This window comes from Candida jiufengensis (assembly GCF_024610255.1).
Source record: "Candida jiufengensis strain CBS 10846 chromosome Unknown scaffold4, whole genome shotgun sequence".
NCBI lineage: Eukaryota > Fungi > Ascomycota > Pichiomycetes > Serinales > Debaryomycetaceae > Lodderomyces > Lodderomyces jiufengensis.
The window spans coordinates 273,649-286,848 of record NW_026261559.1 but is presented as its reverse complement, the minus strand read 5'-3'; the positions used below and the strand labels follow the sequence as shown (position 1 = coordinate 286,848).

At 27.4% G+C, this 13,200-nt stretch overlaps 7 protein-coding genes across 7 annotated transcripts; 3 read left to right on the top strand and 4 right to left on the bottom strand. All coding sequences in view use genetic code 12, as the record gives it.

Annotated features, from left to right (window-relative positions):
- Positions 1 to 199: 199 nt before the first annotated feature.
- KGF54_002058 (17-beta-hydroxysteroid dehydrogenase-like protein) lies at positions 200 to 1,705 on the bottom strand (the record flags this gene model as incomplete). Its single annotated transcript, XM_051762496.1, has 1 exon — positions 200 to 1,705. The coding sequence occupies one exon, from the start codon at positions 1,703 to 1,705 to the stop codon at positions 200 to 202; it is 1,506 nt and encodes a 501-aa protein (XP_051620570.1).
- A 326-nt stretch (positions 1,706 to 2,031) lies between these two features.
- KGF54_002057 (ATP-dependent 3'-5' DNA helicase) lies at positions 2,032 to 5,386 on the top strand (the record flags this gene model as incomplete). The annotated part of the gene is made up of 2 exons (XM_051762495.1): positions 2,032 to 5,317; positions 5,361 to 5,386. 2 exons carry the CDS (start codon positions 2,032 to 2,034, stop codon positions 5,384 to 5,386), a joined length of 3,312 nt encoding a protein of 1,103 aa, XP_051620569.1.
- Positions 5,387 to 5,388: 2 nt separating this feature from the next.
- On the bottom strand, positions 5,389 to 7,197 carry KGF54_002056 (uncharacterized protein; the record flags this gene model as incomplete). Its single annotated transcript, XM_051762494.1, has 1 exon — positions 5,389 to 7,197. The coding sequence occupies one exon, from the start codon at positions 7,195 to 7,197 to the stop codon at positions 5,389 to 5,391; it is 1,809 nt and encodes a 602-aa protein (XP_051620568.1).
- Positions 7,198 to 7,353: 156 nt separating this feature from the next.
- KGF54_002055 (uncharacterized protein) lies at positions 7,354 to 8,280 on the top strand (the record flags this gene model as incomplete). Its single annotated transcript, XM_051762493.1, has 1 exon — positions 7,354 to 8,280. The coding sequence occupies one exon, from the start codon at positions 7,354 to 7,356 to the stop codon at positions 8,278 to 8,280; it is 927 nt and encodes a 308-aa protein (XP_051620567.1).
- Positions 8,281 to 8,380: 100 nt separating this feature from the next.
- Positions 8,381 to 8,782, bottom strand: KGF54_002054 (uncharacterized protein; the record flags this gene model as incomplete). The annotated part of the gene is made up of 1 exon (XM_051762492.1): positions 8,381 to 8,782. The coding sequence occupies one exon, from the start codon at positions 8,780 to 8,782 to the stop codon at positions 8,381 to 8,383; it is 402 nt and encodes a 133-aa protein (XP_051620566.1).
- Positions 8,783 to 9,453: 671 nt separating this feature from the next.
- Positions 9,454 to 10,636, bottom strand: CSK1 (mitogen-activated protein kinase; the record flags this gene model as incomplete). Its single annotated transcript, XM_051762491.1, has 2 exons — positions 9,454 to 10,290; positions 10,355 to 10,636. 2 exons carry the CDS (start codon positions 10,634 to 10,636, stop codon positions 9,454 to 9,456), a joined length of 1,119 nt encoding a protein of 372 aa, XP_051620565.1.
- A 382-nt stretch (positions 10,637 to 11,018) lies between these two features.
- DOA4 (ubiquitin-specific protease) lies at positions 11,019 to 13,148 on the top strand (the record flags this gene model as incomplete). Its single annotated transcript, XM_051762490.1, has 1 exon — positions 11,019 to 13,148. The coding sequence occupies one exon, from the start codon at positions 11,019 to 11,021 to the stop codon at positions 13,146 to 13,148; it is 2,130 nt and encodes a 709-aa protein (XP_051620564.1).
- Positions 13,149 to 13,200: the final 52 nt, after the last annotated feature.

Below are 13,200 nucleotides of genomic sequence, written 5' to 3'. Positions count from 1 at the left end.
ACTTATCAAGAACACCTACCAGCTCAACATATGTGCTGTTAATCTACGCAATAATTACTATCTTAGTAAATACAGCTTTAAATACTAAGATATAAAGAGAATGTAAATCTTATATTTTTAAACAATAAAATCAAATCTGAGTTAATTGTATTTAAATCTTCCAGTTCTACCTTATTCTATAGAGGGCCGAAATGTAAATCTATAAAGTATTATTATAAAATTCTTTTATACCTTCATCATAACCTTGTTCCCATTCCCAAAAAAATTTAGAAGATCCTTTTGAATTTATAGTTTCTAATAATCTTGATCTTTTTAAAGCTTCTTTTCTACCAATTCTTGAACCATTAAATTTTGCAAATGCATCAGCATCTTTCCAAGCAATACTAAAACCGTCTTTAAATAATTCTGGTTCATATTTACCATTTGGATCTTGTTGTTTCCAATAATTGACATGATTATTATAAGCATTATCTAATGCTTGATTTAATTGATCATTTGATGGTGGATTTTGAGGTTTTGGTGGTGGTTTTAAAGCTCCTTTATTTGTCATAGTTTTGAAATCCCATTCACCTCCATTACCTGATTGAAATTTAAAAGTCCAAAAATAAGAACCTGATGAACGTTGATCAAATATTTGTAATTGTGTTTGACCATATTTGACAACTAACTCATCTCTATTACCTTTAGTTTTATCCCAAGTTTGTTGATCTAAAACGCATGACCATTCACCAATAATAAAATCAACTCCTTTACCATTATCAGTTAAATTAGTTAAGACATCTTTATTTAAATCATCTATAATTTGTTCAGCTGATTTTGATTTATCAGAATCTGAAAAACATCTATAAACGTGTTCATCAACAACAAATCCAATATAGCCATCATCACCTTGTTCTCCTTGAATCCATTTAACCCATTGATCTGGCCACCAACCATCTGAAATAATAATTGGAATTGATTTGTCATTTTTTCTAATTTCAGTAGCTGCTGCTGCATAATAAGTAGATTGTTTCTTTGCAGGATCAGCAAATTCAGCTTCATTATCTAATTGAATACCTGCAATATTTTCATAATTTTTTAAATCATTTGCAATCCAAGCCAGCATTTTAGCCATTGCAACTTGGGCTTTATTATCACTCCAAAAATCACCTCCTGATCCAGATTCTCCTGAATGACCTGAATTATTAGCTCCGCCTGGTAATCCATGAATATCAATTATAATTGAAATTTTATTATTTAAAGCTGGTTCAATATATTTTGATTTAATAATTGACCATGCATTTGTATATACTCCTTTATATTTTTCAAATTTGAAACCTGAAGTAAAACTACCACCATCCACTTCCCAATAACCAATTGGTAATCTAATTGAAGTAACTTGATTATCAACTAACCATTTCCAATCATCATCATTAACATAACTATTCCAATGATTTTCAAATTTTGATCTTGTATCATCAATTCCATTTTTTTGAACTAATGATGAAACAGCATCTAATTCAGTATCACCTTGAGTTTCCGAAAATAAATCTGAAAATATCCATTTTTCTAAAACAAAACTTGATCCAAAATTAACTCCATAATTTAATCTTGATTGATAAATTTGTTTTGTATTTGGTGGTTGACCAGGAGTTAAAGCTGGATCAGCTTGAGGTACATCATTACCTTTACTTTTTAATTTTAATTTTGAAAATGCTTGTTGCATAATTAATTTGTATTTAATTTAAATTGAAGATCAGATCAAATCAATTACCAAAAATAATTAATGTTTCAATTAAAGTAATATTCTTTTATTTATAAACAAAAGGAGTTTAGATCAATAACTAAAAACGTTCTTAAACTTAAGTCACTCATATTAAAATTTATCCTCATTATTAAACATAAAATTGCTACAAATTCCTTGTTAAAATTAAGGTACAGATTTATAATATTTTATAACCGTAAATTTCTATTACACAAATATTAATTACTATGATAAATTATTATCTATGATTTATGAAATGTAGTTTTTTGCAACCAAATTTATTCTGTATGAAAAGAAGAGCATCAAGCCCATTACAAGATTCAGCTAATACATCAAAGAGTCCAAGTCCTATTACAGACGATTGGTCTCCTTTTTTTCAAAGATTAGTTAAAATATTTCATGAAATAAATACTCATTTAACATTTTTATCTTCACATTCACGTAGTATTATACCTTCAATACAATTAATTCAAAAATTAAATAATACTATAACAGAAACTGATTTAGCAATTATTAAATTTTTATTTCCAGAAGATGAAGTATTTTTTGATTATGTTGATGAAAATCAAATAATGGTTTCATTTATGGAAGAAGTTAAAGTTGGTAAAAAAGGTTATGATCAAAAACCAGTTGCTGATAGATATGATGAAGATAAACCAACAAATAGTAAACAATTATTAATATTTGATTTTCAAGATGTTAAGATTCATGGAATTGGTAAGATGGTTAAAGGTAGGAAGAAATTAAAAGGTCATAAACCAAAAGGATTTGAAGAGACGCGTCGTCAAAGTTTTTTCTTAAATGATACCAAGTCAGCTATAGTACCATTAGAACAAGTGAATCTTACGAAAATGATTCAAGGTAGAGATAGTAGGTTTAAAAAATATTTAGAAAGTTATATACAATTGTATGGAGAAGATGCAGAAGATAAATTAATCAAAAGAGCATTACCATTAATACCTGAAGAACCTAATTTAAATGATATAGTTGAGATATTAGAAGGTAGAGAAAATGTTATTGAGGAAAAAAATTTGATGACATCTGATGATATGATAGCAGCTTTGAAAAATTCAAAATCATATGGTGATCAAATTACAGCTATTCATCAACTAAATTATGAATCTCCTGCAAGGTATAAGGATCCACCACAATTTCACCCTGAATTAGAAGAACTTATATTTAGCAATGTTGATTCGCTTTATACACATCAAGCAGAAGCTTTACATGCATTATTAGATGAAAGTACTAATTCACATGTAATCGTTAGTACATCGACAGCATCTGGTAAATCATTCATATATCAATTACCAGTACTTAATTCAATATTATGGGATATAACAAATGGATTGAAAGGGAGAAAGACAACAGCTTTATTCATTTTCCCTACAAAAGCATTAGCACAAGATCAAATACGGCATTTTCAAGAATTTTTGAATCAGTTACCTAGTAATAGTCGACGTCCAATAATAATTAATACTTATGATGGTGATACACCTTTTGCTGAAAGAAATAGAATTCTGAAAGAATCTGATATTTTGTTTACGAATCCTGATACAATTCATGCTTCAATTTTACCAAATAATAAATTTGATAATTGGGCAGATTTCATGAGGGCATTGAAATATGTTGTTGTTGATGAACTACATATCTACAAGGGTACTTTTGGTATCAATGTTGGATATGTCATGGCAAGATTACAACGAATTAAACATAAATTTGATTCGAGTTTTAAATTTATTTCATGTTCAGCAACAATAAACAATCCTACAAATCATTTTAAAACAGTTTGTGCAATTCCAGATAGTGATAATGTTATCCATGTTTCAGATGATGGAAGTGCTAGGTGTGAAAAAAAATTATTGATTTGGAATCCACCTGTATTAATGAATCAACGTGGTGAAAAGGGCCCAGCTGATTCAAGTAGTAATTTAATTCCACGAGTAAGTATGGTTTCAGAACTGGCTAGATTATTACTTACGTTGTTGACTGAATTAAAAGGAATCAAAGTTATTATATTTTGCCCCATTAGAGTTGTGGTTGAATCGGTAATGAGAGAAATCAGATATCTATTACAAAATTCATACTCGAAATGTGGTATTGATCAAAGTGAAATAATGTCTTATAGAGGTGGGTATAGTAAGTCTGATAGACGTATAATAGAGAAGAAAATGTTCGAAGGTCAATTAAGAGCTATTGTTGCTACTAATGCGTTGGAATTGGGGATTGATTTATCTGACTTGGATGTTGTAATTACATGTGGTTTCCCAATGCTGAAACTGAATTTACATCAACAATTTGGTAGAGCAGGTAGAGCGAAAAATGCTAAAGGTAGTTTAGCTATATTTGTTGTAGGTAGATCTCCAGTAGATCAATATTATTTGGAAAATTCAGAAGAATTGGTTCATAATACTTATGAAGACTTGTGTGTTGATAGTTTAAGAGATATGGAACATGGACTGTTGATATTGGAAAGACACTTACAATGTGCAGCTTATGAAGATCCCATAGATGTTAATGATGATTATCGATGGTTTTCTCATGGACGAAGTTTTAAAGAGTTTGAAAAAATCTTGAATGAACATTTGTTAAAAGATATTGGTGAGAAATATGTTACAAACACCAAATATTTACCAAAGCCTAGTAAATTAGTTCCAATAAGAGCTATTGATGATACTACAGTTGCAGTTGTTGATATCACTAACGGAAGAAATATTGTTATTGAAGAAGTTGAATGGCAAAGAACTACTTTTACAATCTATGAAGGAGGTATATTCTTACATCAAGGTCAATCATATTTAGTTAAAGAATTTAATTCTGATCAAAAATACGCAAAAGTAGAAAGAGTTAATGTTGATTGGACTACATCACAAAGAGATTATTCTGATGTAGATCCAGAAGAAGTAGAATTAGTAAAACCATTAGCTACAAAAGCAATTGATTTACCTGTATTTTTTGGAATTATTAAAGTAACAATGAGAGTATTTGGATTCTTTAAAGTAAATAGAAAAGAAGAAATTCTTGAAGTGGTTGAAGTTGATAATCCACCAGTTATATCATATGCAAAAGGTTGTTGGTTAAATATTCCTCGTTTAGCTATTGATATAATTATTGCTAAAAAATTATCTGCAGCTGGGGGTATTCATGCAGCTGAACATGCAATTATGAATATGTTACCAATACATATAAATACATCAAAAAGTAATACAAATATGGGTGATTTTGAAATGGGAACAGAATGTAAAGCACCTACAAAAGAATTTAAATCAACTGAATCTACAAGGAAAAGACCAGCAAGACTTATATTTTATGATACAAAGGGAAATAGAAGTGGTTCAGGTTTTTCTTACAAGACATTTGAATGTATTGATGAATTATTACAAACTACTTTCGATAGAATTAAACATTGTCAATGTCAATGGGGTTGTCCATTATGTGTTGTAGGTAATACATGTCGTGAACAACTGATTGTAATATCAAGACCGGCATCATTAATAGTTATAGCATCATTATTAGGAATTGATTTATTGGAATTAGCAAATGAATTACCAGATGGACCAGAACCAGGTTTACCACGTATTTTACATGATACAATAACTAAAGATGCACAAACAGTTAGATTTTCACCCAATGTTAAAATTTTAAATTTAGCCAAGTGAACTGTTTTTTTGTAATGTTGGACCCCAAGGTAATTCTTTTGGTTTTGCAGTTCTAAATACACTAGATACAGGTTTTAAATATATTGAAGCTAAGGATCCAAAATTTAATTCTAATTCTTCTAATATTTTCGGGTTAACATTATCATTTTCTGAAGTAATACTTGGATCAATATTGAATATAATATCTTTTGTATTTTTTTGAAATTCATCTTGTGAACTACTAAATTCTGATGATAATAATCTCCAATATATAAACCCACGATCTCTAACATCTGGATTTCCAGTGGTTTCAGTTGCCCATTTCAATATATCTAATAACATTTCTTCACCTTCTAAAGGAAAATTCAAATAATATTTAACTGTTGCTGTTAACATAGCTAATTGAACTTCAACTGGATCTTCTTTATATGTAAATTGTTTTAAGCAAGTTTTGGGGTTAGTACCATATTGTCCAATCATCCATATCATAGCTGCTTTAGCGTCTGGTTCATCAAATAAATGACAATAATTAGTTAACTCATCAATTGCATGACTATATTTTCCAGGATATCTTCTTAATACATTTTTAATAACTATAGCAGCTTCTTGTACAATATATGTAACTCCGGTAGATATTAAATCACACAATACTTCAACACATCTATCAGCTGCATTTTCTAATTTTACAGCTAAATTACCAAATGCTCTTATTGCTTTTCTAGCCATTGATACATCAACTTCAGTGGCATATTCTTCAAGTTCATCCAACACTGATTCTATATTATCTTCATTTGCTAATAAATAAATGATTTCTAACTTTGTATCTTTAACATATATTGGATCATCAAATCGACAATAAAAAGTTTCAATATCAAATTGTGCAAATTTTTTACCCAATAATAATAATATTACATTTCTCAATACTAAAAATTGAGTTTCTGAAGGTTTTGTAAGTAATGAATTTAATGAAGATCCTATTCTTTTTGGTAGTATTGGTAAATGAAGTTCAGGATTTTTTGCATAATTACTATAGTATATTATAACTTTTATAGTGTTTAGCACAACTGATGAATTTTCATGTTGTAATGATGGTAATACATTCTCAATTAAATCTAATGCTTCATTTTCACTTTGAGGGACATATGACATTAATGAATTCAAAATATATACTTGTTGCCATTCATTTGCATTTTTCAATAATGATATTAATTTTATTGAATGATTTTTATCTATTGTTAAATTTAATTTTTTACTTCTTTCTGTTATATAACTTAATGCAGCTAATGCTTCTGAAACAACCATTGAATCATTATCATATAATAATGAATTTAAATCTTCCACTAAATTAGTTTTTTCTCCCGTGTATTGAAATAATCTTGCAACTGAAAAAGCAGCTGTTCTTCGTACATATGGATCTTTATCTTGTAACAGTCTCAGAATTGAACTTAAACTTAACTCTACAAAATCCGGTATATTTATTGATGTCATTGTTTTAATTGCTAATGCTCTTAACATTGGTGAAGATTCATCTTTAAATCGCCTTAGGTATGGTAATGCTTCCATTGAATCTCTTGTATTTAATGCATATGTGACTAGATATTCGCAACACAATTTTCTTACTTCTAGATCATCTATTTTCATTAATGGTATGATATCTTTCATTAAATTAATCATTTCATTGTTATTCAATATAATATTTGCTAATAATTTCCTAAGTACAATTTTTATTCTACCTACTGGTTTTGATTTTTTAAATGCTTGTTCTATTTCAACTTGTAATTCATTACTCTTTGATTTTGTAAATAATTTAGCACTCATATTTCCTAGTTTCAATTGATCATTTGGTTGTTAGTATTATAAAATTTCAATATAATTTTGATCTAGATTTGGAGAATTCGGTTGTAAATATTTACATTTTTGTACAACCAAATTTTAATTATTACAAATTTATTGACAGCTTTTCTTATCTCTTTAATGAATGTACGACCAGCTACTCATGCTGGTTCATGGTACAGCAATGATCCAAGAGTCCTCAAAAATCAAATACAAAATTATGCCACTCCCAATCCAATTAAGGGGGCAAGAATATTAATTGGACCACATGCTGGATACACTTATTCTGGAGAAAGATTAGCAGAAACGTTTGGAGTTTGGGATTCAACTTCAGCTAAAAGAATATTCTTATTAGGACCATCACATCATGTTTATTTTAAAAACAATGTGTTACTTTCACCATTTGACGCTTATCAAACACCATTTGGAGATTTACCAGTTGACACCGCCACCATTAAAGAATTATTAAAGAATAAAACATTTAAATTAATGTCAGAAGAAGTAGATGAAGATGAACATTCATTTGAAATGCATGCACCTTTCATATATCATCAAGGTCATAAATCAGGTAATTTACCAAAAATTATACCAATTTTAATTAGTGGTTTAGATTTAAATTTACAAAAAAATTTAGTTGAAGCGTTATATCCGTATTTATCAAATGAAGAAAATCATTTTGTTATAAGTTCTGATTTTTGTCATTGGGGTTCAAGATTTGGTTATACTAAAGTAATTTCAAATAAAGATGTTACATTTGATAATATTGATCAGAATTTAACATCACTCAAGTATAAACCAAAAGATATAGAAATTTATAAATCGATTGAATTATTAGATAAATTGGCTTTAAGTATAGCATCTGAAGGATCTTCACAAAAATGGATTGAATATATAAATACAACTGGTAATACAATTTGCGGGCAAAAACCAGTTTCAATTATTTTACAACTTTTAGAAAAATATGGTAGTGAAGAAGGATTCAACTGGATTGGATATTCACAAAGTAATCAAGCCAAATATTCAAGAGATAGTAGTGTTTCTTATGCTTCAGGATATGTTAAATTATAATAAACAGAAAACAGAAAACTAATGAACATACTTTAAATTTACTATAAAATATAGATAGTTTCTTTTAATACACACATGATAATCTAATGTCTAACTAAGTTTATTTAGTAATCTCTAAAGTCCAATCATTTACAATTAATATTTCATCACCAGCAGAATAAGTAGAAGTAGCATAATAAGTTGCTCTCATTAACCAACCACCTGGAGTTTCATCTTCTGGAAAATCAATAGTATGAATTTCATCACTTGGTTCATAACTTCCTAAAGGAATTTCTCTTGATCTTATAGTAACACCACCTTTTTTAACAATTTGTTTATATAATAAATTTTCTAATTTTCTATTTTTAACTTGAAAATAAAATTTTGTATAATATTTAACTCCTCCTGGAATTTTAAATTCAATTTTATCATTACCTGCAACTTGAACTATTCTTGGTTCACTTTCACCTTCAATAAAGGTTTCCATTTTAATTGGAATAAAATCTGGATGTGAAGTGGCCATTTTGAGCTTTATTAAACTTATTGATGTTAAATGGTAGTTGATTCTTAATACAAATTCAAATTAGACAATTTTTGAAAAAAGAAGATAGGAAAAAATTGCTGACAAATTGATTAATATATATATTGTAACACTTGTTAATTAGTAGTCCTTTTTTTAATCTCCATAGTATTGTTTATTATTATTAATTTATATTATTATTATTAATTTACGAATTTAATTGCTGCAAATCGTTTTATCTGGCCCTAATAAATTTTAAATTTTCGTATTCCTCGGCTCGGACTTTTTTATAATATTACATTTTATGTAGTAGTAAGTAAAAGTATTATTTTAATTGAATTTCCTTATTTTATCAAATTTTTATTAATTTATAATTTCTTTATTAGACTACAATAATTACAATTTCGTAAGTTGTAATAGTTTCTTTTTTTTTCAAAAGTGATTGATAATGATGTACGAATTAATTGTAATTAAATTAGCCTAATTTTTTAATTTCGTATATTTTTTTTGAAAATTATGAATCTATACAACTTTTTACAATTTATTTTTTTTTTCGAAATGTGGGGAATATTAATTATTCTGAAACAAATACAATAATATTACGGATAAATTATATAATTATTAGTATAATTTATTTATCCTTTACTTCAATCTTTTTCATATGTTTATTTTATTTAATCTTCAACTTTATGACATAATTCACTAAAATCTTTAACTTCTTCTTCTAAAATTTCTTTTAATCTTGGAATTTTTGTTGGTTCTTCAAAACTAAAATCAAATACTGATTTTGAATCAGGTTCTTCACCATTTCTAACAAATTTAAAAAATTCTTGTTCCAAAATAATATCAACATCCCATCTTTTTTTATAATCCCATTGTAATAAATTATCTAATAATTTTATTGCTTCAATTGGTGCAAAAGGATATATTGTTGGCCATTTAACTTGTTTATATTTACACCATAATATTCCTTCAATTTTCCAATTATATTTTTTAACTGTTTCTGGTGATGGACTACCTAATACTTTAACAACTTCAAATATTTGTTCATTCAGATTTTTACCTGGAAATATTGGTCTTCTACCAAATAATTCTCCTAATATACAACCAATTGCCCATATATCAACTGCTTTTGAATAATTTTTTGATGATAATATTAATTCAGGGGCTCTATACCATCTTGTTGCTACATAATTTGTTATTGTTGCAACTCTATTTTTAAAGAATTTTGGATGTATACCTCTTGCTAAACCAAAATCACAAATTTTTAATATTCCTTGAGTTGTTACTAAAATATTACCAGGTTTTAAATCTCTATGTACAACATCAGCTGAATGAATATATTTAAGACCACATAAAATTTGATACATAAAATTTTGAATATGAAATTCAGATAATTGAACATTTGAATATAAAACTCTTGCTAAATCTAAATCTGCTAATTCTTGAAAACAATAAAGTCCATCATATGGTTTTACATAAACAACATCTGAATCAAGTAATGTTGCAATCTAACAAAGTGTTCTATGTTAGTAAACAAATCGATAAATAAACAAATGAGAAAATAAAACATACATTTCTATGTCCTTTAAAGAACTTCATAAACTTCAATTCTCTTATAGCTCTTACCAACAATATATCTTTTGTAAAGATTTTCGTCACTTTCTTTATTGCAATCTTATGTTCCAATCCAGTACTCAAACTTTTAGTATCAATTGCAGAACAAACAACCCCATAAGAACCCTTTCCTAAAATTCTAACAATTTCATATCTTGAATCAACTAGAAAGTAATTTTCTTTATCTGTATATGTTGAACAAGACTCAAAATAACCATTTCTTCCTCTCAATGATGCCATTTTTCATTCATTAAATTTATGTATACTATAATTTTTATAAAATTGTTATGTTTTAAATTTGTTTTTTTTTTGCAACAATTCGAAAAAATAATGACGTAAAATTACACATATAAAAATTAGCAAAAAATGCAAAAAAGTAATGCAAACATATCTAAATCTTTAATTACTATTAAATAAAGATCCAAAAATGTCTTACTTGGGGATTCAAGGTGAATTTACAAGTTATTTTACTTTAACTGATCTAAAGATTTGACTACAAGAAATGACACCCGTACATCAATATCAAAAATCACTTGGTAGTTGAGTGATAAAATAGATTAGATTTCAAATCATTTTGTAAATATCAATTACAATTTACAACCTACTATATAACAATCATCAAATGTTAAAATCAGAATTGGAAGTGATCCAACAAAGGCTTCTTAATAGACTACTAAATCTGAACAAGTCAAAAATTGATATTTTAGTTACATTATTAGAACAGCTAGATTATCAAATAACATTATTTGACAAACTTGGATATTGCGATTATGACGTTTCATACGTTATATCAACACTAATACTAAATTATTTTAATCAAATCAAGTCAAAAATAAAGAGTCGAGATGTTGATCTATATAACAATTTTCAAAAAACTATAATTGAAAAAGTTGAAAATGGTTTCAAATTGAAAAATTCAATAAAAGGATATAAAATTCAAGTTACGCCACAAGAGTTGCAAAAATTAAATAATGTATTAGTTATAGATTATAGACCCAGAGAATTATACCAGAGACAGCATCTAAAGAATTCAATAAATATAGATCCAGTTATAATGGAGAATGTAACGAATGATGAAGAATTAGAGGATAAATTTCCCAGAACCCCTCATAAACAATTTCAAATGTTTCAAGAAAGACATAAATTTGATAATATAGTGATTTATGATCAGAATTCAGGAAGTGGGAGATTTAATGATATACCTGGTAAAAATCCATTTAAAAAATTGATAGATATTTTAATGTTTCAAAATAAATATCTTAGTTCACGATTAAAAACTGTACCAAGTTATTTATCAGGTGGGATTGACGATTGGGTCAAATGTGGAGGCAAAACTATAAGTGGAGTAGAAGATGAATATTTAGTAAATTCCAGAACAAGTTCTTTAAGTTCACTACTGACAAACCTGCTCAATGGTTCTTATTCAAATGGCAAATTAGGCAATGGAAATCATTCACTTACGACGATTTCATCAAATTCATTATATCAATCTCCACAATCTCAACCACCAATTTCCCAACCTCCGCTTTTACCAAATAAAATTAATTCCATAACTCCCGCCAACACTCAAGCTCAACATAAACCACAACTACGATCTTTAATTCAACCACCACCTTCATCTTCCACAATATCAACTAATAAATCATCCACCAATTCAAACGGTTCAAATCCATCGCAAATTGATTTCAAAACTGGGTTGGTCAATTTAGGTAATTCTTGTTATATGAATTGTATGATTCAATGTCTTGTGTCAACACCATTAACACCATTTTTTTTTACATCATATAAACAACATATAAACTACAAGAATATATTAGGAACAAAAGGTCAAGTTACAGAAGCATTTGCTGATCTTATGCTCAACATGTTAAAAAACAAGAATGGGGTTTATAATCCCACAAGGTTTAAAAAAACAATGGGACAATTTTCACAACAATTTAAAAGTTGTGATCAACAAGATTGTATTGAATTTTTAAATTTTTTACTTGATGGAATTCATGAAGATTTAAATCAAATGGCTATACTAGATGCTAAAGAAAAACAAAAAATTACTGAATTAACACCAGAACAAGAGAAAAGTAGAGAAATATTACCAATAAGACAAGCATCAACAATTGAATGGGAAAGATACCTTAAATTAAATTTTTCAATTGTAGTTGATCAATTCCAAGGTCAATATTTATCAAGATTGAAATGTTTAACGTGTAAATTTACATCAACTTCATATAATGCTTTTTCAATATTATCTATACCTGTCCCCAATAAAGAAAAAGTAAATTTACAAAATTGTATTGATGAATTTTTAACAACTGAATTATTAGATGATAATAATAAATGGTTTTGTCCAGAATGTAAAACTCATAGAAAATCTACCAAAAAAATTGAAATTACAAGATTACCTCAAGTACTTATAATAAATTTTAAAAGATTTAAAATTCAATTAAATTCTATCAAAAAATTAGAAACTTATGTAACTTATCCAGTAGATGAAGTTTTAGATTTAACTAATTATTGGCCAACAGATGGAATGAATGAATTAGGTTCTTTACCTATAAGAAATCAAATCCCACCTTTTAAATATAAATTATTTGGAGTTGCTAATCATTTTGGTTCTTTAACAACTGGTCATTATACATCATACGTCAAGAAACAATCTAATTGGTATTACTTTGATGATACAAAATTTACAAAAGTTTCATCAAATCAAGTATTAAACAAAAATGCATATTGTTTATTCTTTCAAAGAATGTAATTTTAATTTAGGATGACTAGTAACTAAATGTTTACTAACACCAACCCATAAC